This window comes from Cydia strobilella, chromosome 3, assembly GCF_947568885.1.
Source record: "Cydia strobilella chromosome 3, ilCydStro3.1, whole genome shotgun sequence".
Lineage (NCBI taxonomy): Eukaryota > Metazoa > Arthropoda > Insecta > Lepidoptera > Tortricidae > Cydia > Cydia strobilella.
In genome coordinates, this window is record NC_086043.1 from 6207616 (window position 1) to 6232871 (window position 25256).

Consider the following 25256-nt stretch of genomic DNA (forward strand, 5'->3'; position numbering starts at 1 on the left):
ATTCCGTGGAACAAAAGGTTTTGTGGCACTAGAAGTTTTCCTGGATAAATATTAAGTAGTTACTACGTTATGGTAACTAGCCCTATTTAAACCATAAATGAAGTGAGAATAATGAGTTGAAGTAATAGTCCTTTTTCTTCACAGATCCGCCAAAGATTTCCCCATTTATATTTTCGGCGGAGCTGACAGAGGGCAGCAGTGCGCAAGCGCTCTGCGGCGTATCATCTGGGGACAAACCTTTATATTTCTCGTGGCTAAAAGATGGTGTCCCACTGCCGGCAGCCCTGCAGGTTCAGGAGAAGAGTCTCGGCGAGTTTTCTCTGCTTGTGTTCCCCGCGTTGGCTGCGAGGCATTCCGGCGTTTACACCTGCCGTGTCGCCAATCATGCCGCGAGTGCCAACTACAGCGCTACTCTCAGCGTTAAAGGTGTTTAATATTTAACTAAAATATTATACATAACGTTTGTTTTTTTCTTGACGGCCCCTTTATCAAAAGGCTTTTTTTATCACAGTGGCTCCTTCATGGACATCAGAACCATCAGATGCTGCAGTCTTGCTGGGCGCCCCTTTGCTACTAGAATGTGCTGCTAGAGGTCATCCAACACCAGTGGTAACGTGGTTTAGAAAAGTTGGTAAGACGAATAGTACCAAATACCGCTCTTCTGGTCCTCAAAACTCCTGGGTATAAGTAAAAATATCAGCTTTCTGTTTTAGGTGAGTCTGCAAATGGTCTAGAAAATGAGGAGCAATGGGAAGAGGTCAGCGGTGGACAGTGGGGTGACCCTGGAGGAGCGGCGGCGCGAGGTGGTGCACTTTCAGCTGCAGCTGCGGCTAGACGCCACCAGGGCCGGTATCGCTGTAAAGTCGATAACGGAGTCGGCGCTCCTCTGCTCAAGCACGTCAATGTTACCGTCCATGGTCAGTATTCTTATTATTTGTCCACTAACCCTTCATCTAATCTAATGACTCTCTAATAAATCCTATTATCTGTAGAACCTGCTCACTTCGAAGCTACCGAGCCACGAAACGTATCAGCAGTGCGCGGCCGCGAGGCTGTTCTCTGGTGCCGCGCACGGGGCGATGCGCCACTTAGTCTCACATGGACGAGACTTGGCCGCCGTTTAGACCTTGACTCTTTTCGGTACGTTCGATTCTATCAACTAATTTTCCATACATATGGCTTAAGGCGTTAAGTCTGCCATTTGTACTCTTGTTAGGGTTCCGTACCCAATGGCTAAAAACGGGACCCTATTACTAAGACTGTCCGTCTGTCTGTCACTAGGCTGTATCTCATAGGCTGTAACTAGACAGTTGAAATTTTCACAGATGATGCATTTCTGTTGCCGCATAACAACAAATATTAAAAAGTTCGGAACCCTCGGTGGGCGAGTCCGACTCGCACTTGTCCGGTTTTTTAAAATTGTGCAGTAAAGTTTAAATAAATAAATAATAAATAACGCATCACATAGTACATCATTTAAGTCCCTGTAGATACTAAATATCACGTAAATTTTATCTGGGTAGAGCTTCCTAATAATAGCCCTTAATGCTGAGTAGTAAAAGCTAACGTGCCCAACTCCTGTCATCGTACAGATGGTCAATATCAGAAAGCGGAGCGGGCGGCGCTGGAGAAGCACTTCGTTCGGAGCTTCGATTACGAGCCGCCGAGGGTGCTGATGCAGGAGAATATCGTTGCCTTGCTGCGAACCATTACGGTCGCGCTGAAATGATTGTATTCCTGCATGTTGAAGGTAACTAAACTATTTATTAGTAGATTAATTGTTAGCGGACTTTCTCTGATCAAATCAGGGAAATCCTGAAGAAAGGCCAGGAGCACCCTAAACCGGCGAGCGTGTATGGGGAATGTTATTAAAGTGAAGGAAGCGAAAGAGGTGTCAGGATCGTAAATAGCAAGTGGAAATCCGTGGTCTCTGCCGACTCCTCCGGGAAATAGGCGTAACTATATGTATATTGTATGTATACCATGTATTTTTAGCTACATTTTTGGTCATTAAAATATTGATGATTGTTCTTGTCAAACAGAACCTCCCGAGGCACCAGCTGGACTGCGGCTAGGTGGTGTAGGCGCGCGCTGGATCAGATTAGTGTGGGATGCAAGCTCCACTGACGCTCGCTATTCAGTTATATATACACCTTTGCACGCGCCTCCTGGTTCAGCAGTTTTGACAGTCAATCTGACTATTGTAACAGCGCCGCTTGAAGCGGAAATCCCTTCGGGCGCATTGTCTGCAATACTGTCTGGACTGCGTCCAGCAGCGGCTTATTCTTTGCGTGCTGTTGCCGCCAATCATGTGGGCGCTTCACCACCGTCCGCACCCCTGCTTTTTACTACTCTTGAGGAAGGTGAGTTTAAGATGCACAATTACTATTTAGTGCTAACTTAAATAACGGAATCGTTTTTCACCCTGCTTTAACGAAATTTTTTTTGCAGCTCCCTCAAGCTCTCCCCAAGACGCAAGAGTCCGAGCAGTTGCACCGGGAGAACTCCTAGTCTCCTGGACGGTGAGTTTTATATCTGTTTACCATCATGATCATGACGTATTATGCTACTGTGTCTGGGTCAATTCGGAGTTTTTGTTCTAATTGTTTGTATAATCCCCAGGCTCCATCGCGAGACTCCTGGAACGGCGAGTTGCTAGGGTACGTAGTGACGTGGCGAGCGCTATCCGGAGCAGATGATGACGAAGAAAGCGAGGGCGAAGAAGGAGCGGCGCGTGCAGGTGCAATACTAATAGTTACATACCTACCTGAATAAAAGCATTATAATACATAATGTTGAACATTATTTAGAGATCGTTCTAATCTACTAATTGAGAAAACATTGAATGCCAACAGGTAGTGCAGCGATAGCGGGATGGGCGCGCGCCGAGTTAACACTGCGTGGGTTGCATAGATACGCGCGCTACGCAGTATCTTTACGGGCTTACAATCGCGCCGGGGCCGGTCCACCTGCTCCACCTGTATACGCCTCAACTGCAGATGGAGGTTAGTGGAATATTTGCTACTCTTTATACGTCTTACGTCTATCAGTATTACATTTCAGCTGCAACTTGGTGAAAACTGCAAGACGCAAGCGCAGTCGGTGCCCAATTGGGGGGGCTTGGCATTGGCTATGGAACGTGAGGGACAAAGGGGGTTTCTTTCAATACGGTCGCATTTCGTTCTGTGGGATTTCTTGCATGACCTGTAAATTGTAGGTAAAAGTATTTTTTTACTATATCCGAATGTCAGTCACTCTCTCTTCTAATTGTAGCCGTGTCATGTTGTTTGACAGTGCCTCTCGAGGCTGTAGGCGGTGTACGATGCGCCGCAGAGGCGGGAGCGTTGCGCGTATGGTGGTCACCGCCGGCGCCGCCTGCTCCACCGCCAGCACCGGCTCTCACTGGCTACGATGTCCACTATGCTCCTCAATACGATTCGCCAGGTATGTGATAGACAGATAGTGAAAGGCAATATGTCAGTGTCCACTAAATAATCTTTCAAATTGGCTAAATAGAAGCTAACTGTTCAGGTCTAACGTTGTGTAAATGAATTAATTCGCCAGCTATATTTCTCTTCTTAATCCTAAACCTATTGTACGAGCGTTCGATTTTGTAATTCACAAGTACATTTTGTGTAGCATTATCAAGTATTTCGTAAACAAAAGTTGTCGGTTATGTAGCATGGACTGGTCCTGCTGGCGGCGGCGTGGCAGCAGCGGCGTCAGGCGCGTCCGGTGCAACTTTACGTCAGCTGCGACCTGCGACGAACTACTCCGTCTGGGTACGAGCCCGCACTGGATCTGGGCCCGGACCTCCTTCTACGACTGTCACTTGTTCTACACTTGATGATGGTAAATGCCCAATATTCCTCGTCTCTTTTTACCTTAAGCTTTTTCCGCACTTTATTATTTAATTCTTAATATTTTAATATGTTTTACTAAGCACCAAGCTATACAAGTCCCATCTACTCACAATAGGTACTTTATGTCATATATCTACGATTATACCGAAGTTTATGGAATATTTTCCACAGTTCCGGGGGCAATACGCTCAGTACGCGCGTTGGCATCAAGCACGAGCACTGTGCGCGTGTCATGGCGCGCGCCTCCGCGGACTCGGATCAGCCACTTTACGTTATATACTAAGGAACGTGACAAGTAAGTGTCTGTTAAATCTTTCATTAGCTTTAATTAGTCATAATATCGCGGTGAAAGAAGACCATGCACACCATAGTTCGTCGTTTTAATTTAGAATTTTATTTACCTTTCTTCGTACAGTTCGTGTGTGCAGTTCGGAGGGCGTGACATTTTATTCGCAAAAGCAAAGAAGACCCTTAAGCATGAAGAATTTCATTTCATCCTTACTTTAATCATGCTTCGTCATTTCTAATGCGAGAAATGCTTTCTTTACATTACCCAAGTATGAAAAAATGTATAAGTATCATTATTTTGATAACTTTATTGTATTGTTTCTGACGCAAGAGTGGGTGGGGAATGGTCTCAGCGGGTGGAGCCTGACGAGGATCTCGAGGAAGAGGGTGAGGCGTGGCACGAAGTGCGGGGGCTGCGCGAGCGCGTGCTGTACGAGTTCTGGGTGCGCGCGCACAACGCCGCTGGCTCGGGTGAGCCGGGGCGGGTCGCTACTGCGGCGCCGGCCAGTAATGGTAAATCAGACATCTAATTCTAATGCTCTTTTATAGGGTATTTTGGACTCCGTGCTTTCCAGATAGAACTTTAAATTTTTAAAATGAAATTTATATGTATATAACATTATTTTTAAGATAATAAGAAAGCTTATATTGCATATTTGCCCTCTTAACACATTCACTGCCTAAGGTCTAAAGCCTACGAACAGAGAACCTGCCTCGCGGGTCGCTTGCAGTGAATGTGTTCTGCTGCAGACTATACAAAAGCTAGCTCACTTCACAAAGTGACTAATAAGCGATGTTTGTACCATAGCGCCAGTGCGCGTGCTGTCATGGCCGCGAACAATACGCGAGATACGTGGAACCCGCGTGCGATTACGCTGCGTTGTGGCGGGCGGAGGTTCCGGACCCATCCGACGGCGCTGGGCGCCTCTACCACGGCGGCACACTGTCACTGCAGCAGGGGATTTGCTTATACATGGTAAGCCACCACCAATCAAACCTACAAAAATGTCGCCTGGTCAGGTCACCAAATACCAAAACGTTGCGTAGCTCGATAATTCGAAATTCAACCTACAACATTTTTTCCCCTTCACTTCCTTGCGACTAGTCCTTAGGCTTTGATAGCTAGTGTGGCCAACAAGGCGTCTGTTGCGGCCACCTGGCGGTGATGTCTTTTTTATACCTACCAGTCTTTCACAATCCGTGGTAAAAAGCCATGGAATATGAACCATATAACCTTATCTCTTATTTGTAACCGTTGAATCAAATACCTACCTACCTATATAATTACCTATACCTATATAATTAAAAAAAACATACGAGATATGTAAATCTGGTTAATCGTCTTGGTTTTCATGTAAAATAAATAATAATGAAATTCGCCTTTGCTTGTACCTCAAGTCATCGCTTTAACTCAGTTTTATTCCTATAGAGTTAGAAGCAGAATCATCAGGCAACTACACTTGCCTCGTATCCGGCGCGGACGGATCCAGCGACATAGCCACGTGGAGAGTGGATCTTCGAACGCCGCCGGCCGCACCGCTCGCGCCGCGCTTGCTGCGCGCTGATCACCATGTCATGCTGGTCGCCTGGGACGCGGCGCCGGCACATGTTGAAACGGAGCCTATATTAGGTATCAAATTTGTCAAAATTTGCTGTAGGTGTAAGTATTTATGATACTTTTGAGATACATAATTATTTCATGATATAAATGGCTCAATAAGTGCAACATGCCCACTGTCTACCTACTCTCATATACAACCAACACTTTATTGTCTTAAAAATCTTGGCACTCATACAATAATGTTTACCTTGCTATAAAATATATTGAAATTCAGGTTACACGGTATGGTGGACGCGTGAAGTTGCAACAGGTGGCAAGTCGCGTTCAGCCCGAGTCCCAGCGGGGGCGAGCGCTGCGGGATACTCCCGCGCGCTAAGGGGGCTTGCATGCGGGGCGCGGCACAAAGTGTGGCTGCGCGCTCACTCGCTAGCGGGTGTGAGCGGACCTTCAACACCATTACTAGCCGCTACTACTGGTCGCCGTAAGTAGACACCTAGGTTTCCCTACTAAGGTCATGCATTTATTATCGTGTAGTGGAAAGGCATGAAAGTTCCAGTAAAATTTCCACTAAAATTTGAAACAAATTGCGAATTTGTGCGTAGAAGCCGGAGCACCGCCGGGCGCGGCGTTCATCTGGGCCAACAGCACATCGCTGCGGCTCAACCTACTGATCTGGCGGGCGGGGGGCGCGGGCGGCGAACTGCCATGCCCTGTCGCACGCTGGAGCGTGGCGCTACGGCCTGCTGCTGGAGGCGGCTGGTCCGCGCTGCCGGAAGACGGCGAGACAGCTGAGGTAACTCATACTAGTACTTTTTCAGTTTTGTTTAATATATTAACTTTTCGTACGCAAGTGCGTGGCAGTACCTAAAGCCTGCTGGTAGTGGCTGCTGCTCTAGATTGTAGTAGTAGTAGTAGTATTAAAACTCTTTATTGTACAAAAATAAACATAAAACACGAGAAAAACGCATCATTTGTACAAAGGCGAACTTATCCCTTAAGGGATCTCTTCCAGTTAACCTTTGAGCAATTGAGGGAGAGTTGGAGAACGGTAGACATCAAAGCTGTACTAAACGGCATAAAAGAAAATATTTAGTTTCCTAAAAGACAGGTAAACCTATAACCTACAGTATATAGCATGGGCATGGGATTTATGTAAAATAAAACAAATATATTAACAATCATGTATAGTTATAATATATAATACATATAATACGTTCTATATGATATAATATATATGATAAACTACCTAACCGCACACATCTTTTAGTTCCGAAGTTCCGAAGTTGAGTCATGGCAAGATACCCTGGCTATGGTGTAGAGCCTGATAGTTTCAAATTTTTTCATCTAAAATAGCCGCTATAAGTGGCCATAATAATCATATTTTCACCTAACTAAAGACTGCATGTAAACGATAATACCCGGGCACGCACGATATGGTAAATTTTGGCTTACACATAAAACCTTAATTATATGTGTAAGCCAAATTATACTTTATTACATTATATTTTCCCAATGGTATAGCTCTGAGGTGTTTTAACTGTGGTGAATTTTACTTTTTGACAAAAAAATGCCTCCCATATAAAAACGACTTTCTGTGCTTGGAGTAGGATGTCTCCCTGACTACCTCAAGTAGAAAAGAGTTTTAAACCGTATTTTTTGGTAAGACTATATTCTAATGAGCATACAACTGCTTATAAAAATATAAATGCAATTGTGGCATTGTAGCAAAAAGCGAGTGACGATTATCGGAAAACGCTGCACAAAAAATTAAAGATATTATGATGAAATATAAATAAATATCAGGGGATATCTTACACAGATCAACCTAGCCCCAAACCAAAGATAGATATAACTCCGTAATAGATGGATACAGTCTAAGGAAAAAACGTGCCTCGAAAGTCAAGAAAATTTGATTCTCGATCAGAGGGCGCTACTAGCTTTGGCCTACTGTCGTATAGATGGCGTTGACGGTTTCGTTTGTTATTTAACAATTTTAACGCATATCAGTGAAAGAACATGGGTCAAAATCATAAAAATAATTAATGAAAATAAAAAAAACATTTATCCATATTTAAATACATTTTATCGTATTTTTATAAATCTTCATTTTTAGTTTTAAAGTGTGTCGACAGATGGCAGTGAATTTACTGTGGTTACAAAATTTACTATGACAGTACCGCTCTAGTATAAGTTACTCTATGCCCAAACTAAGCAAAGCTTGTACTATTTATGGCTGCTGGGCGACGATATACATACTTACAGAAAACAACCACGACTCAGGAACAAATATTTGTGTTCATCACACAAAAAATGCCCTTACCGGGATTCGAACCCGGGACCATCACAGGCAGGGTCACTACCCAGACCAGACACTACTAGGCCAGACAGGTCGTCCGTCATAATATGTTTAGCGAAAACTCACAGAAGCCAATTTATTGTAATATGATTGTATTTTTATTATACATATAGTACTATAGTTACAGATTATTAAAATAAAATAACTGCTTGAATATGTGCATTCGGTAAAAAGATATACCTGATCATTAATGTCCGGATTTTATCGTGTACATTCTTTAATACACAAACTTGCTTTTTTGGCGGCCAAGCCTATTCACTATTAAACTTCTTAGTCGGACAACCTAATCTGGGCTTTTTTTACTGCCTTATTGCCATCAAAGAATATAGAATTTGATGTTTGATTTACCTTAATACCTATAATAAGTCTATTCCGCATACTGTCTACGTCAAACGTATGCCGCAACATAAATTGTTAAATCTCAACTAAACCAAGCCAACTTTCCCAGGCGGGTGGTTTAGCGCCAGGCGCATGGTATGAGGTGCGCGTGGCAGCGCACGGTGCAGCGGCAGTTACGCGCGCAAGATACCGTGCAGCCACCCGAGCGCGGTCTGGTGGTAAGAGAATTTGTCATTGAACCAATTCTAAGTTAAGCTAAATCATCTTATTTGCCTTACACCTGGTAATACCTTGTACTCCCCAGTACAAAAGTAAACCTGGTTAGGGAATCTTAAACTGATAAAAAAAGAACAGAGGAACGTAACAGAGCTTCACGCATTTTTTCATTAGAAAGAATCGGTGACCCTGTTGAGCTGGCAGTAGAAGAAGGCGCGTCACCAGCGGGCGTCGAAGGTGTTCCGAGTGGCGACACAGAAGCGCGCACATGGCGTGGCGGCCTGGCGCCAGCACTAGCGGCAGGGGCGCTAGCAGCGCTGTTGGGTGCTGGCGCAGCGGCGTTGCTGCGTGCTCGTCGGGCCTCGACCCCGCCGCCCGTGCGGCCTGCACATCCTCATCCACAACTTTACACAACAGAGCCAGGAAAGAGGAACGGGAAGACTCTAACGCCACCAAATGGTAAGTAAACGATTAAAAAAACGTGACGACTGCAGATTTAATGCGTTCTCGCAACTGCACAACACTCTTGTCATATTTAACACTGCCAGGGGCTGCAACTGTCTGAATAACCTATGCGCTCTTTGTAAGAGTATTCTAAAATAAATATATAACTGTCTGTGTTATAAAGTTAAATTCCAATATGTAAAGGAAATTAATTCCAACGTTTATCTAATACTGGAGACACGTCTTTTTAATCATCTTTACAACCACCAATTTCTAAAACAAACACAACTTAATATTTAGACCATGGCAGGAAGTATCCTTACACCAGCTTCATGTCTAAAGGGGAATTAGAAGAGATCAGCCCGTACGCGACGTTCAGCATGGGCGGCGGCGCGACAAACACGGGCACGACCGGCACGACAGGCGCGCGTGGCGGCTGCGCGCTGCACTTACACACTTTTGGACGCGCGTCGCCCCTGGCGATGGCGGCGCCGCCATCACGTCCTAACTTACTACATCACGCGCCAGGTAAATCTTTTATTACTACTGGGGATGTGGGGACCGTAGGGCTGGCAGCTTCCTCGCACAGCGCATTAATATTGCAATTCAGCGGGGTACCTAATGCTGCCAGCATCTACGGCACCTTGCCGTGGGGCGAATTTTCAATTTAGTTTAGGTTTAGGGTTATTCTTATTATCATTATTAATTTATGTTATTAATTATTATAATTGAGTTACGTTTAGTTTATAAGTTTTGATACAATATTTATATTAATTTGTTATTACTAGTGGTTCTGCGAGTTGTTGTCGTCCGCACGAGCATAACTTAAAACTGAATAAATCTATGGGCGGTGGCACGACAAAAAATGGACACGACCAATACTTGCACGACAGGCATTACTAGCGTGTGTTACTTAATTTGCCCATACTTGTACACTTGCGCGTTAGCTGCTAAACGCGCCGCCATATCGTCCTAATCCTAATTTACTTCATCATGCTTAAAGGTAACTCTTATTGTGTGATATTCCGCACGGAAAGTGGGACAATGACAATCATTTTCTGACGGAATCGCCAAGTCTGCAATATTGTGGTGCCTATTGTCGAAGAATTTAATTTCCGACCCATTTCGTACATTGTCACAGTGACAATCAATATGAAAGTCGCTAGATTGTCACTGTGACAAAGTACAAAATGGGTACCTAGGAAATTAAATTATTTTACTGTAAGTACTTTATGCCAGATAGACACTTGATTTTATTTAGGTCACGTTTTCGATTCAACGGTTGTTCAAGGAAAAATAATAAAACTGCACGTGGTATAAGACATTGCTCAGTTAATAAGAAATTTCCGTAAAGATGAGATTCTGAATGACCTATTTCACGCTTTATAATAATAATATAAATTTTATTTCAGAATTGCATTCCATATACACTTAAAACTTAAAATCTATATACACATTTTATACACACAATCATGTGTATTTTATCGAAATACCGGGCAAGCTCTTTTCTTTTTAATGAAAATGTAAGCCGCAGTTACCGAGCTGTAAAATCTATATATGGGGTCTCGTCTTCCAAGCTTATAGCTCAGTACATTCACACTAGAGGTAGGTAACAAGTATAATATGTGAGCTCAACGCAGCTGTTGAAATCAATTTACTTACTATTAAAATAAATTTCTTAGTTCAAACTTGAATAAACGGTGTTTACTTCTTTATTCGTTTCCAATCACGTTAAAAGCTAAATGCAAACCTGACCCAGTAGTGCATGCTTGTTTATTCAGTTTCTGCAGGCATCTGCCGTAAACAGAGACGCGCAGGCGGTCGCCGATTTCAATCTCGAGTACTTAAATAAAATTTCGATTCCCGGCCATTACTTTTGTGAGGAAATAAAAACCGCGAGCCATAAAATTTCTTCAGGGGCCTTTAGGGCATTATCTTCCGCGCCTTTTATGCAAAACCCAGCGTTGATTGCCTCCAATAAAATACGTCCTGCAGATTTTCGCAATAAAGCGCCACGCCACCAGGCACCGTCGTGGGAGGGGGAAGCAATATCCGCTCGATCCTTGACTTTATAATTGTGTGCTGGTCTTACAACAGGCAGAGCTGTCCGGCGCAGCGCTAGGGTTATCTTACCTCATCGCTCGCTCGCAGTTTTAAAAATTTCGACGTAAATACTTCCGTTATCTTATAGCTTTTGATTTTTCAATCTTTTGAATAAAATATTATCTTGCGTATTTTAAGCTTTCATCTTTTCTTTTATACACAACAAAAGGAGTCAGATAACTTCAATTGGAAGACGCTTTAATCTGATAATGGTAAAATTGTCCTTAATTAAAATAATAATGAATTTAGTATACATACCTAAAGTCGAGTTCAATAGAAATTGCATATAATGTATACAAACTAATTTACCTTCATTACTTAATAACCTCGCACTTTTTAGGACAACCAAGATCTTATCAACCGTTAATATACTGATTTAAAACATTTATAAACAATGGATAACAAACAATAGATAGATGTCATATATTAAAGAAAAAGTGACGAAGCCCTCCAGTGGTGAAGGGCGGATTCGAACCGGCGTCTTTAGCTATCGCCATTAACAAACATAAACATTTATTTATATCAATTTTATAACATATAACATATAATTTATAAACAAATTACGGATAGTTCCGTCGAAAAAGTTTAATGTCTTGCTCGCCCGCAGCCAACGGTTCCCGCGCAACTTAAATATTTTAAGCGAAATCATAAAACAAGAAAATAACAAATGCTTAACTATTAAAACTCATTACCGGAGCCGCGGCCACGAGGGCGACAGGATATTAAAAAACGCCGTAAAATAATAATAGTTCATTCCCGAGGCATTATCTCTGGTTCCATTGAGCGAGTTTGCAATTTCCGCAAGGAGCCTCCCCGGCCTTCCACTTTACCGGCTACAGGCTCAGATGCACAGATATATATATACTTATCTAAATATATGTCCTAGTACCGTTTCTTCTATGAACGTAACTACGTTAACATCACTGAAGTATCGTTAAAACGATAGTCAAAATACATGAACTCGACTGGACTTTTTATTTTCTTTATTTATTTCTTCATAAGTTACGTATTTTGTTATATCCATACTCGTATAAGTAATGTTTAATAAATATACATAGGTATTTTGATAAGTAAAAATGTATTTACAAGATGATGAGTATGACTTTAATTTTAATGTTAATATCGACTCCACGGCTCACTATAATCTTACCGTGCGGTGAAAACTCCGATGTCTACCGGTGACCATTCTAAACTTTCATTAAAATCTATCAAACCGTATACTAGTCGGGCAAAATCAAAACACACATATAAATGTGATTTTGTGTTCTGAACTATATCTCCGAAAATAGAAAGTGTGCAATGAATAACATGGAGCCAGATTCTGATTTCTTGCTCTGAAACTAGTATGAATGTTATCTGTCTAGAATTGTTACTGTTGTCAACTGACAGATCATATCAGAAAATCAGAAAAGGGTGAGGCGTATTTTTAACCAGAAACGTCACTTGAGACTGACAAATCATATCCATAACAAATCTAGATCAAACTCGTAACCTGTAATTACAATTAGAATACGCCTCCTGTGCTCTACAGACCATAAATAGTCATTTACCTACACAAAGAATTAACGTGACCATAAAGTGATAAAAAAATCTGTGCTCTATGTCTCACACATAACAACTTTATAGGTCTATAAATATTCGGGAGTTTGATCACTACACTATTCTTACCAATTTACAAACAAATAATATATGGATGGCAAGCATATTTTCGTTTAACATATTTGGCAACATTCACTACGAGAGTGACCCAGATACCTATTTGTTTTATAGTCGATTTGCAAACAAAATAAATCCTAGAGCACAATTATTTATTAACGTAATAAATTGTTTAAAATCACCAAGATATTACGTTTTCCTACGTGTAAAATAGAAACCCGAGAGGCGTTTTTATTGGCCACTTCCACCCATCTCGCGCGCCCTTCAGCGCCGTAATTAAACTACTTCATTTCGGTGAGAAAATTTCATTAAGTCTGTGCGAAGTGTGTTTCGAGCAGACATGCTTGTAAAATTTCAACATTTGAAAATACTATAGCGCAATGCCAATAAATGCAAGAGGAAGCTGCAACAAAACATACATTATTCTAGATATTTATTGGTTTCTCCGAATGCGGGAATATTTGCCAAGAATCGGTTTTGCGCTCGATGACTACCCCCGCAGTCGATGCAATTCACGACTCAATTCCCGATCTCGTAACATATATATCGCTGTGCGAATACTGAACCTACATACATGAGTTCGCGACTTTATTGGAACACTGGCATTTATATATTTTGTGATTATAACGCGAATTACTTGGCGCATTATTCGTATTTCGTAAATTGTTTCACAGGAGGTTACCTAATGAATTTTCTTAGATTTTGTTTGTTTGTTTTTGTATATTTATTTGTATTAAGATTTTTTATCGTAATAAGATAGTAGTAGTATTTTAGTAAGGTCAACCAGGGCAAATTCGTTACTGATTTTTAATATTTTTATCTCATATTCTGAAATATTTAATGTGTATCGAATTTTTTTTTTTTTGCTGGGTGCTTTTCTCTACAACTCTCTCAAGATAATTCGTGAAGTAACTTTTTCGTTGCACTATAATTTAAGGAATGTTTAAAAAAAACGGAAGTTTAAAAGCAAATTGCGTCTTTTTAAAATAATTTATAAAGAATTACGATAGGAATTTTCAAACCTCATGAAACGTGTTCATAATACCTACAGTATTTTAGATGGTATAATCAATACATGGGGCCAAAAACGTAAATGCGTCCCGTCGTTTGTAGACGCATTTATACGAACCTAATTTCCAGATGTTGTAAACCTTTTTAGTCGATTAAAAAACTAACATAAAAAAATTCAACAAGTTTTATTTAAGTGCCAGTGTTTCTGGTAAAAAAAAACTGGAAAATATATTATTTGTATTGGAAAGCTTGGCAAGTAAGAAGCAAGTTCCGTTCCGTAGAAAAGCTAGCATTAGAAAATGTTGTATGGTCGAAGGGCTGAAATTTTAACTTCGCCCGCTTTTCTACTGACGGAACTTTCTCGAATAGCTGCTAAAACTACGTGTCAAATATCTGGTAAAACTACGTATCTAGTAAAAAGGTTATTGACCACTGACATTGGGGCAAATGCGTTACATAGACGCAATTACCTCAACATTATTGACGCATTTTGCCGAATTAAAAAAATATCCTCCAAGAATTTGACATGGATTTTTTCCAAAACAGAAGTACAAATACAAACTGTGGTTCCCATGTCACAGTTAATTAATATTGAGCACATTTATTACTAAATATTACCAAATATCTGAAGAAAAACAAGGATGCAAACGGATTTTGTTCTCTTACCTCATCCACCGTGTAGGTCTGGGGTGAAACTAATCCTCAAAATAGCCAACTATTTGAATACGATTTAATAAAGCGCCCTCTATGTTACGTGTTGTCCTCCACGTAGTTCTGGCCTAGATGAAGGGAGTTGCAGTAACAAATGTTGTTTAAAAATTAACTCGAATAGACGCAATAAACCCATAGTGGCAATTATCCCGCTTGACGTTATAGTATTTTTGCCAAGGCACAATCATCATTTTTAATCAATGATATTTCCACTCTTTTTTGGAACGATTGCAATACAATTGTTTAATCCTTACGCATTATGTGCGCAGAATTTGGTGTATGTTCGAGCGACTCCGAGTCAAGCGGGTCGCCGTGCGCTGCGTGTGCGGAAACGTATCGCGTGCCCGCCGGCGCGCGGCACACGCCGCACGCTCATACGCGCTCGCATTCAGGTACTGAAGTGAAGTGCAACGTGCAACCACAATTGTTCATTTCGATGCATATGCGGAGATTATATTACTCTCTCTCTCTCTCTCTCTCTCTCTCTCTCTCTCTTATAGGAGCTGTCAGAGCGAATCAAAGAACCAGGAGGCGTATTCTGACTGTAATAAAAGGTTATGAATTTGATCTGGATTTATTATGAATTTTGATCTGCCAGTGCTATTTCAGAAACCAAAATCATCACCTTTGAAACTGACAGACCGTATCCATAACATATCTAGATCCAATCCATAATCTGATATAGTTACAATAAGAATAAGCATCCAGGCCATGTAAGTTGAAACATTGGCAGTGTATCAAATGGCGTTCCTAATAATTTATTTTGACCAATTCCTATAAAACGATATTCAGGCCTATTTAAACGTACACTGACATCAGAATGATATCTGAATGATGAGTTAGTTATCGTGTATTTTGCTCGTACTTGTCCGTACATGTATTAGCGCGAGCGAGACGTACGATAAGTAAATGATATCAGTTTGATGTCAGTGTAGGTACGTTCAAAATGGCCTGATTGGTTTCGAAAGATATACTGCTATGATATTTTTCCTTGAACTTACTTCATAATTGTGCACATTGCACAATAGTCAAGAACAACTCGTTTTCTGTAACAAATACTTCGGCCTGTCAAAGATTGTACTGTAGTTAGGTATAGCGTGTTAACATTTTACTGATAAAATTACATTTTGATAGAGTCGGTATGCGGCGTGGAGTCGAGCGCAGATGACACGTCGTACAGCGCTAGTGGCCGCGGAGAGCGCGCGGTGCGGGGCGAGCGTGGAGCGCGCGGGCGGCGGCGCCGAGATCACGCGCCTGCAGTCAGGTAGTATTATTATATGGGCGGAGGAAATCTTTGAATATGGTTTTTTATTGAGATGGTTGCTCCTTGGCGATAGGATTAATAAGTAATATAAATCCGCACATTTCGCAAATTACAGCGAGCTGCAAAATTACATGGACGCATTATGAATGATTTGGCTTTGATTTTGAATTGGCCATGCAATTTTGTAGATGTTTGGATGGATTAAAGGTTTACCTTCGTTTTTTAATATGTATAATTTATTTTTACAATTTTTTGAAACTAAATTAGGAGTAGTATATCATTTACTAAATTATAAATGATTATCGTGTATGAGTTACATAATGAATCTTCGTAGATAAGGTACGCCTGTTAATTTTTATTAGGACCATTAAAATATCACTAATAAGAAGATTATTGCTATAGATAGATCGGATACAAGTTGTAGGTAATCAATTTTAATATTAAATAATTAAATAATTTAAATATTTCATATTTATTACCAATTAATAAATTTTATTACATAGCGAGCTGAAGTATTACTAGGATAAATTATTGACAAAACTGCCAAAAGATTTAAAATTTTTGTAGATTCTGATAGACTGGTCTAAATATAATATTTCTACCAAATAAACACTTTTTTAATATGAAAAAGGGATTAAAATTAAATCTTATTTGTCTCCGGTCTGATTAGACCTATTTTGCCAGTCGAATGTAAACAATCTTCTGACTTTGATGTTTGTCATGGTACACTTCTAGTGCTACAAATAAATTTGTTTTCTTTTTCTTTCATAAAAGCCACCGTTTCTAAAGGAGCGGTAGGGTATAGGACACGGATCCCGGTTCGGTAATAAGTAGCTCGACCCGGAACTAGACCCCCTCTTCCAGCATGGCTTCACGCTTTTCGTCTGGCGCGAGCCACGCGCGCTGCAGATTGGACCCGATTGATTGATTGATTGAATCTAAATTCAGCGAATTCCTATTGTTCCAAATGGATATGCATTGGCTCAGTCGACATTGTAGGAATGCCTGCCCGCTCCGCATGCCGCCGATGATAGTTGCCTGGTGTAGGATGTATGTTCGGATTGGTGGATTCATGGACTCGTCTGTGTGTACAGGTCTGGAGAGGGCATGCGCGGCCGAGGTGGCGACAGCAGTGCGTACGCGCGACGCGACGCGCTTTAAGCGCGCTGCAAATGCGCAGGAGGAAAGCTGTGATCGTTACGAGTGAGCTGTAAGCGCGTTGCGAGCGCATGGTGATTTCTAGTCTTATTTGTAAATAAAATTGTGTTAAAACTTTGTAAACAGTCCCAATGTTGTGCGGCAAGGTGGCCACCGTTTTATTAAATAACTCAGTTTTCTACAAAGGTTTTATTTATTCCCCTGATTTAGGTAGCACATTTTATCATCACAGTCAGTCAGCACATCATTGTCTGTTCATTTTTTCAGTAATTCATTTTTAGGGTTCCGTACCCAACGGGTAAAAGCGGGACCCTATTACTAAGACTCCACTATCCGTCTATCTGACATCAGGCTGTATCTCATGAACCGTGATAGCTTAAGCTAGACAGTTGAAATTTTCACAGATGGTGTATTTCTGTTGCCGCTATAACAACAAATACTAAAAAGCACGGAATCCTCGTTGGGCGAGTCCGACTCGCACTTGTCCGGTTTTTTAAATCTAAACAGCAGCTAAAAAGCAGCAGCAGCTTGTTTTTATGTATATACGTATGTATATCGTCGCCTAGCAGCCATAGTACAAGCTTTGCATAGTTTGGGGCTAGGTTGATCTGTGTAAGATGTCCTCTGATATTTATTTAGCTATAAAAACGAAGATATTTACTAGAAGATACCAAAGAAATAAAACAATTGTAAAAGTAGTTTTCAGCAGTTCAAGCAGTACATGCAAGTGCCTTTATGTTCTAATAGTTACTATCTACTGTTATTAAGAGCTTTCGGAAAAAAGTATTTATTTACCTATTTTGAGCCCGGGAGAGTTTGTTGCAAAAGTATGCGTCATGGCGTGTAATTGAACCAAAATCTCATTAAGTACTGAACTTTTTGCTAATGGATTAATGTCGTAGAACTATATTGGCGAGATAAATTCGAGCACAGAGAACTTCAAGACTCTCTTATCATGCAGAGGGCTCCCCCTCTCTTACCTCTGTTTACCTCCGTAAAGTGTAAACGCATTAACTGATGTTACAATAGTAGCAACATATTGTGCAGTCGGCCCATGTTAAACCCATTACTAAAGAACCTTGCTACTTTTAATTTAAAACTGCTTTGAACTTGCTATGTAAAAATATTTTCATTTGTGTAATGTACCATTTATTCACTGACAGGTCGGACATAAGGGTCACAATGGTCAGCTAACAAGCTGAATTAGATAGGTACCTATATATCGGTTGGGGCCGATAAATAAATAATTATATTGAAGAGTTTTGCGTGTATTTTTAAGTGACTAGAGCTGTTCAATGGACAAAAGGTTGACGACAGATCGCGTACATTTTTAAATAGACGCATTTTACCGAGGGTGGCTATTCTGATGATCCGCCATCAAATATTCACACAACCCGAAAAATCTCGGTCTGGTTATGTGAGTTATTTTCGCTTGAGGAACCTACATTTATTAGCTATATTTATTTTCCTTGTAGAGTTATGAGACTGTGTCCCATGGGTCACTTGGTTAGCCATCATTAGTCGCCATCTCCGCCTAGGCCTAACCCGCGGTATGGCGAGGCGACTTAACATCTTCCTTGACAACTGGCCGGAAGAAGCATATATGTATAGAACCAATTTTATTTTTTTATACTACGTCGGTGGCAAACAAGCATACGGCCCGCCTGATGTTAAGCAGTCTCCATAGCCTATGTACGCCTGCAACTCCATAGGAGTTACATGCGCGTTGCCGACCCTAACACTCCTCTCCCTCGAGCTCTGGCAACCTTACTCACCGGCAGGAACACAACACTATTAGTAGGGTCTAGTGTTATTTAGCTGCGGTTTTCTGTAAGGTGGAGGTACCTCCCCAGTTGGGCTCAGATCTGGAATGACATCCGCTGTCCTGTGCCCTACCATACAAAGCGAGATGTCATTCACAGTGCCCATACCTCTCTTTTGGACGTAGTTTAAGGACATACCCGGGTCCATGGAAATCTAGGGGAGAGTCCTCTGCCCAGCAGTTAGTATTACTCACGCTCCGATGTCGAAAAATACATAACAGATAAAGTGTAACCAGTCTGGGTGCGGGTCTACGGGATGGCATATCAAAAAAGCAGTTTTGTAACAGTTTGATAACGCTACTAAACTAACGTCACCTTTTGTATTAAACTGCCCGCCCCCCCTGGATTCCAGGGCAGATGAAAGTAAATAAATAAAAGTGAAATTATATATCGTTTGTAATGAACTACATTTCTGCGAAAGAAAGATATTATTCTCAATGCCTATCAAGACGAGAACTAGAACGCAGAACTTTCGACTCAGCAGGTTATCCAATCTAGCGTTTGCCTTTACCACCCGTAACAATTATCTAGAATTCAGATTCAACTTACATTGGTTCATTTTAACACGACGGTAAAACAACTTTGTATTATATTTCCGTAAAACTATTTCAATAAACACTGGCAGTGCATCCTCATACTGGAAAATCGAGGGCAACGGGCAACGAAACAATGCAGTCGTTTTAATGAAAAACGTTTAATCTATCGCAGTCAAGCACAGCTTTAGTAAACTCATTCATTTACGTAGTACACCAATGTTTTTAATTTACCTGGAAATTCGTGAAATAAATTTAGTGAGAACTAGTTTAATATTGAATAGGCTTTAAAAGACAAATTCAATTTATTGGGTTAAAGCAGAGATGGGCAAAATGTAATCGACTAACGATTAACGATTAAGATTACAAGAATTAATTGCGACTGACGATTGAAAACGACGATTGATCAATCTTAGTTGTATAGAGTGCAACTACTTTAGTTGCAACTAAATTAGTTGCCGATTGATTTCGGACAACTAAATTTTGTAATCGACTAATTAGTTAGACTATTTTCTCGCGACTAATGTTAGAAGCAAATTGAACAGGATACCTCGGTATGGCTATGTTGACAGACTGATTAGGACATCTTAACGGATGTTTAAAAATAAAATAGTCATGTATTACTTACGATATTTTGACCGTTTCTAAGGAGTGAGATCTGTTCTCACTATTATTTTATTATTATTATTATTATTTGTAATGCAGGCAGGCAGTTTAAACAACTGATAATGCCTGTATCCAGAGTCATAAACCAAGTTCTCAGTGTTGAGTAGAATTTGCTTTGTGCTTATCTAATTTATTCTTAAACTCATTGACACTTTGGGCCGCTACTACATCCCCTGGGAGTTTGTTCCAAGCGTTGACCACTCTGTTGCTAAAGAAGTGTCTATGAGGATTATTGTAGGACCTGTGAGACACCAGCTTATACTGATGACCTCTCAGACGGTTGTTACTATTGCGTTCTAGCATCTTATGGAAATCTTTAAGGTCGTAGTGTTGGGTTAGTATTTTGTATGTCTCAATCAGATCTAGATTTTGCTACTAAAGTAAGTAAGTTTAATGACCACACGTTGAAAACAAAATAGACCGCGTAGATAATAAACAACATGCAGATGTGTCATTCAACAGAACGTGTTATTTTTAGAAGATGCGTCGGCACTTACACCAAAATGCAACAAACAACTTCCAGTTCCAGGTAAGTAGGATTATCCCATTGTTTTGTCACCGCGTGACACTAAAAAGAGTTTTACTATTGTCAGAGACAGCAAAATATTGATAGTTTCTATGTCTAAGATTTACTCTGTATCGTATAATTCAAAGTATTAATAATGCACCAACCTACTTTATTGTTTGCGATTTGTAAACAATGCAGTTTTTCGCTATTTGTCGTTATTACCATTATATCGTTATAATAATATTATGGCATTATTTGCATTGTCATTCAAGCATTTCAAATTAAACGTGTATACATAATTTTAGCTCAATCGGATGAAGATATCTGCTTCAAAATAAGTCGCAAAATTCTACCCAAACTAACATAGTTACAACATACGAGTACCTCCGTATGTTACATACATACGTACTTGTAGTTACATATTGCAAGATAAAAAATGCAAAAACGGACGACTACGTAGTTTTAATATAGATTTAATCGTGAAATTTAGTCGATTGAAACTAAAACTAATTTAGTTGTTAGTCGAACATTCTCACAACTAATTTAATCGCAACTAAATTAATCGCGATTAAAAAATGACGATTGATATTTTTAATCGATTGATTAGTTAACTAAAAGATTAATCGATTAATGCCCATCTCTGGGTTAAAGGTTATCAGATTGAATAAAAGGGTTTAGAGTAGAGTCTGTGCGTAAAGACAAGAGTCGTGGAATATAAGGAAACACATTCCATGACTCTTCTCTTTCCGCACATACCCTACCATTTTATGACATAAAAATAATATTGCAAATAGTTATAGACCGCGAGCCAGGCGCAAATTTCATCAGTCATCGCCTCCCAAGCGAAAACTCGTATAGCGGTTAACGGCTATGTATGATGAACCCACGTGAACGTCAGCTGCCGCTCCGTTGGTGGGTTGAGAAATGGCAGCCACCGAAACGTGTAACACGGTCTTTCCACATATAACCAAGTATTTGCACTTTGCAAAAAAAATGGTAGGTACAATTACAGTAAAAATCTGTACTGTTGCTTTTTAAAAGCTAAATTTAATGGAAGTTTTATAACCCCCATTTTGTTAGCTTCAGGTGACCGCTGTCACTCCTCGTCAACCTGCCACCCGAGTCCTGACACTGTGTCGCCGCGGCTGTGACTAATGGCGCCTGTAGCGGCAGATAACGAGGAACAAGTGTCGAGTTTAATGTTATCTTTTATAATTACTAGGTTTTTGACGTGAAAAATGAAAATGAAAATAATCGCATAAATAAAAATATTCACCTATGTGATTATTACTGATTAGTTATTTAGGTCTTCAGGTGGCATCATTTTAGAGTTGTAGGATTTTCTGTCAATCGATTAAATTATTTGAAAACGACATTCCCGCTGCGGGAGTTTGAATGTAAGACGATTTATGATTAATTGATGGCCAAGGTATTCAAAAATATTGGAAAAAGCTTGTATTGCTTGTATGGGCGATGGTAATCGAGTGATTCGTCTACTTGTTTGCGTCCTATATCATAAAAAAATATCAAGAAGAAAGTGCATGTTCAGATGTTTTGAGCACCTTGGCCGCTACGATATAATATATCTGATGGCGACTATAAAAAGTTTGTTTCGTTGACATTACATAATTATGTGAATTATGTGGCGTATATAGGTCGCTCAGCGATCTTTGCTGCCAAAGACTGAAAAGAATATTATGTAACAACAACCCTTTTTGCACAAATAAACTATTCTATTCTACTAGTATTCTAAAGCTTGTTTAAAATAATGGTGGGCGATTGTCCCTGTTGCTGCTTTATTGACGATCTTCTAAAGAAGATTAAAATCGTAGCCAATAAATATATACAGGTACCTATATGTTATGTATACGTCACTTTGGTGGATAGATTATTAATAAAATTCAACAATTTATTTTTAGATGTTAATATAATTTTATCAAAGAACAGATATTAGGAACTTAATTTTGTTCTAATACTGATTCTTCTCTTTCACGAAAGCAATTAAGTAATACATCGCTGAATCTTTTTTATAACGAAGGTTATGTAAAAATATACCGATATTTACAACGTAGGTAATAGATACAATTGCCGATATATCTTGCGTTATTGAATTGATATTGCTTTATTTATAGAGAGAAACCGATATCGTCGGCCTAAATCGCATACCTCGTAACTCCATTTTTTTTGAAAATCATGTTTTGACACTTTTAGATAGTACTATTCTGAACGCATCTAACGGCAAAACTCTTAAATACCAAAAATAAACCGTTTACGTTTAAAAAGCAAAATAGAAAACCTTGCAACTCCCAACCGCCATTTTTGTAAAAGAAATACCTCGTATCTCCCCCCGCCGCCACTCCCATCAGTACAGTTTGCGATGGCGTTGTGACTGCTCGTCAGTTTTGCGTAAATATTTAGGAGGAAAACGGGTGCTGAATAACAGGTATGTGTATAAGGTTCTACGATTTTACTGATTGTTTATTCTTGATAGATATTTATCATATTTAAACACATTAGACTATTGAAAATGTCCTTTGGTTGCGTGCCATGGACATACGAGGTTTGCTTCGCCTGGATCTTTACTCATGAAGATTTGTTACGTGGTTTTCTGCCGGTAACTAGATTCAAGAGCTTGCCTCTGGAGGCACCTTGTGGACACAAAAAAATCGCTTTTCAAGCCACGAAATCGGCTCATCGTGATGAGAACCGCTCGTCATAAACCAGAAGCTTTGCCGCATAAAATGTGTGTGGATCAATGTGGCTCTAGAATCCTCATTTCGGGATCTGACTGAGATGCGTGCAAAGCATAGGCTATAGAAGGATTTAATTTCAGAGAGAATCCCCGACCGGAAGGATACAACAGCCCCATCAGTTGTGGTCAGCTTCGTCAGGTGGCTTCTTCCAAGGGACTGGACAAAAACTTTTGACCCCCGATTGCTTGCTCAATTAAGCGTGTATTGGAGCACCGGAAGTCACGTCGTACTAGTTTGCCGATCTTCTTGTTTAGAGCCCGGCGCTGTGAATACTTCTTCCACCTTCCCTCCCTTCCTTCTTCTTCTGCAACTTGGTAGGTGGGTCTTTCCCATCGTTCCATTATGAGCCTGAGGGTTTCCTCTGAAAGCTTCGACCTCCCGGCTTTACGCTGTACTTCGCAAGATCTCATACCTTCTTTCCTGAGCATTCCAACCACATTTTTGAGGGTCTGGTTTATGTCAACGGCATTTGTGCTTTCCACGGCAGCGAATCGGTTGTCCAGGTTCGACTGAAATGCTTTAGATCCTACCATGGTTTGGAGCAGCCTAGGTCGGATGTCGGAGCCTGGACTTATCAAACGGACACGTTCGAGCTTATGGTTGTATTCAGAGAGCCTCTAACAAGTCGGTGATCACTACCGGTGATGAACCTGTTGATCACTGAGACGTCTCTGAATATATAATAATATGCTTTTAGTGATCTCATTTTTTGTCATAGTCTCTGGATCTCATGGATCACGTCCACTTCCATGTTCCTTTGGGGCTATTTCTTGAATAAATAAATAAATATTATAGGACAATCTTACACAGATTGACAAAGTCCCACGGTAAGCCCAAGGAGGCTTGTGTTATGGGTTCTCAGACAACGATATATATAATATATAATATATAAATACTTAAATACATAGAAAACACCCATGACTTAGGAACAAATTTAGTATCTATTCTGTGCTCATCACACAAATAAACGCCCTAGAATGGTTGAAGAACGAATTCATCAAGAAAAGCCCCGCTCTCGAGGAAGTTGACAAGCATTTGGCCCCTATGATTCTGGCTACCCAAACCATGGGATCCTACTACCGACTCGCTGCAATTCTGTACTCCCACTTTAACGTGGGAAGCCAGAGGAGGCTTTTCTGTTTTTAAGTTTAATAAATATTTTTTAATTTGCAAGTTATTTTTTTTAATCCACAATTACCTTGTTGAGATCAAAAGATTATCCTCTATTTTTACGGATTTTAATAGCAAAACTCTTAACTCCCGATTAGCTTTCTAGAAATTTTGAAGAAAAACTAGTAACTCCAAATTTTCCAGGTTCAGGTGATTTAAAAAAAATAGGTTTTAACAATCTGATGGCTAAATTTAATTTAACATTATCTAAAAAAAATACTAAGTAAGTCTTCATGCAAAATTTTTGGTAATGAAGTTTTTTGTGCCTCCTGTAAAATTTGGTCAAATTGAGTTACGAGGTTTGCGATTTAGGCCGACGATATGAATATTCATTACAGATCTCTTTGGCAATACCTACAGCCTGATTCGAACTTTAAGATCGGTAAAAAAATTGCTAGATACGACATGGATCGGATATGTCAGTGTCAAACGTGACGTTACTTCAAACAAAAACGTTTCTTTTACATATCCGATCCATATCATATCATTAGCAAAAGTTTGACGTATCTTAAAGTTCGAATCAGGCCGATATTGTTAGATAATTTACAGTAGGTACCTACTAGGACGTTTCACTTTTGTATGGAGAAACAAAAGTTGTGATATTTTTCCTGACTGCTCACCAATCGGGGCTCCCTAAACTAAAAACTATCTATACATATTACTAGCAATTAGTAACCAACGAACAGATATATAGATAGTTACAATGATAGTTACAACGATAGATAGTTACAATGTTAACTCGATCGGAATATCATACACTAACTTTTGCCCGCGACTTCGTCGGCGTGGAATTCGTTCTAGCAGTTAGAGTAAGTATAGCGCCTGGATAAAAT

The 25256-nt window shown here is 40.1% G+C and overlaps 1 protein-coding gene across 1 annotated transcript in view; it reads left to right on the plus strand.

Annotated features, from left to right (window-relative positions):
- The window catches only part of LOC134756197 (cell adhesion molecule Dscam2-like), a 58753-nt gene extending 41568 nt beyond the window's left edge, over nt 1-17185 (plus strand). The window contains exons 14-36 of the mRNA XM_063693026.1: nt 145-426; nt 512-631; nt 714-917; nt 993-1140; nt 1593-1750; nt 2043-2363; nt 2452-2522; nt 2623-2740; nt 2856-3005; nt 3295-3444; nt 3682-3852; nt 4035-4158; nt 4483-4664; nt 4960-5127; nt 5581-5781; nt 5987-6193; nt 6315-6505; nt 8517-8625; nt 8798-9082; nt 9410-9595; nt 14818-14940; nt 15683-15812; nt 16907-17185. Of these exons, the coding sequence (XP_063549096.1) occupies nt 145-426; nt 512-631; nt 714-917; nt 993-1140; nt 1593-1750; nt 2043-2363; nt 2452-2522; nt 2623-2740; nt 2856-3005; nt 3295-3444; nt 3682-3852; nt 4035-4158; nt 4483-4664; nt 4960-5127; nt 5581-5781; nt 5987-6193; nt 6315-6505; nt 8517-8625; nt 8798-9082; nt 9410-9595; nt 14818-14940; nt 15683-15812; nt 16907-16973 (3866 nt within the window). The 3' untranslated portion in view covers nt 16974-17185. The remainder of the gene's footprint in view (nt 1-144; nt 427-511; nt 632-713; nt 918-992; nt 1141-1592; nt 1751-2042; nt 2364-2451; nt 2523-2622; nt 2741-2855; nt 3006-3294; nt 3445-3681; nt 3853-4034; nt 4159-4482; nt 4665-4959; nt 5128-5580; nt 5782-5986; nt 6194-6314; nt 6506-8516; nt 8626-8797; nt 9083-9409; nt 9596-14817; nt 14941-15682; nt 15813-16906) is intronic.
- The last annotated feature ends 8071 nt before the right edge of the window (nt 17186-25256 follow it).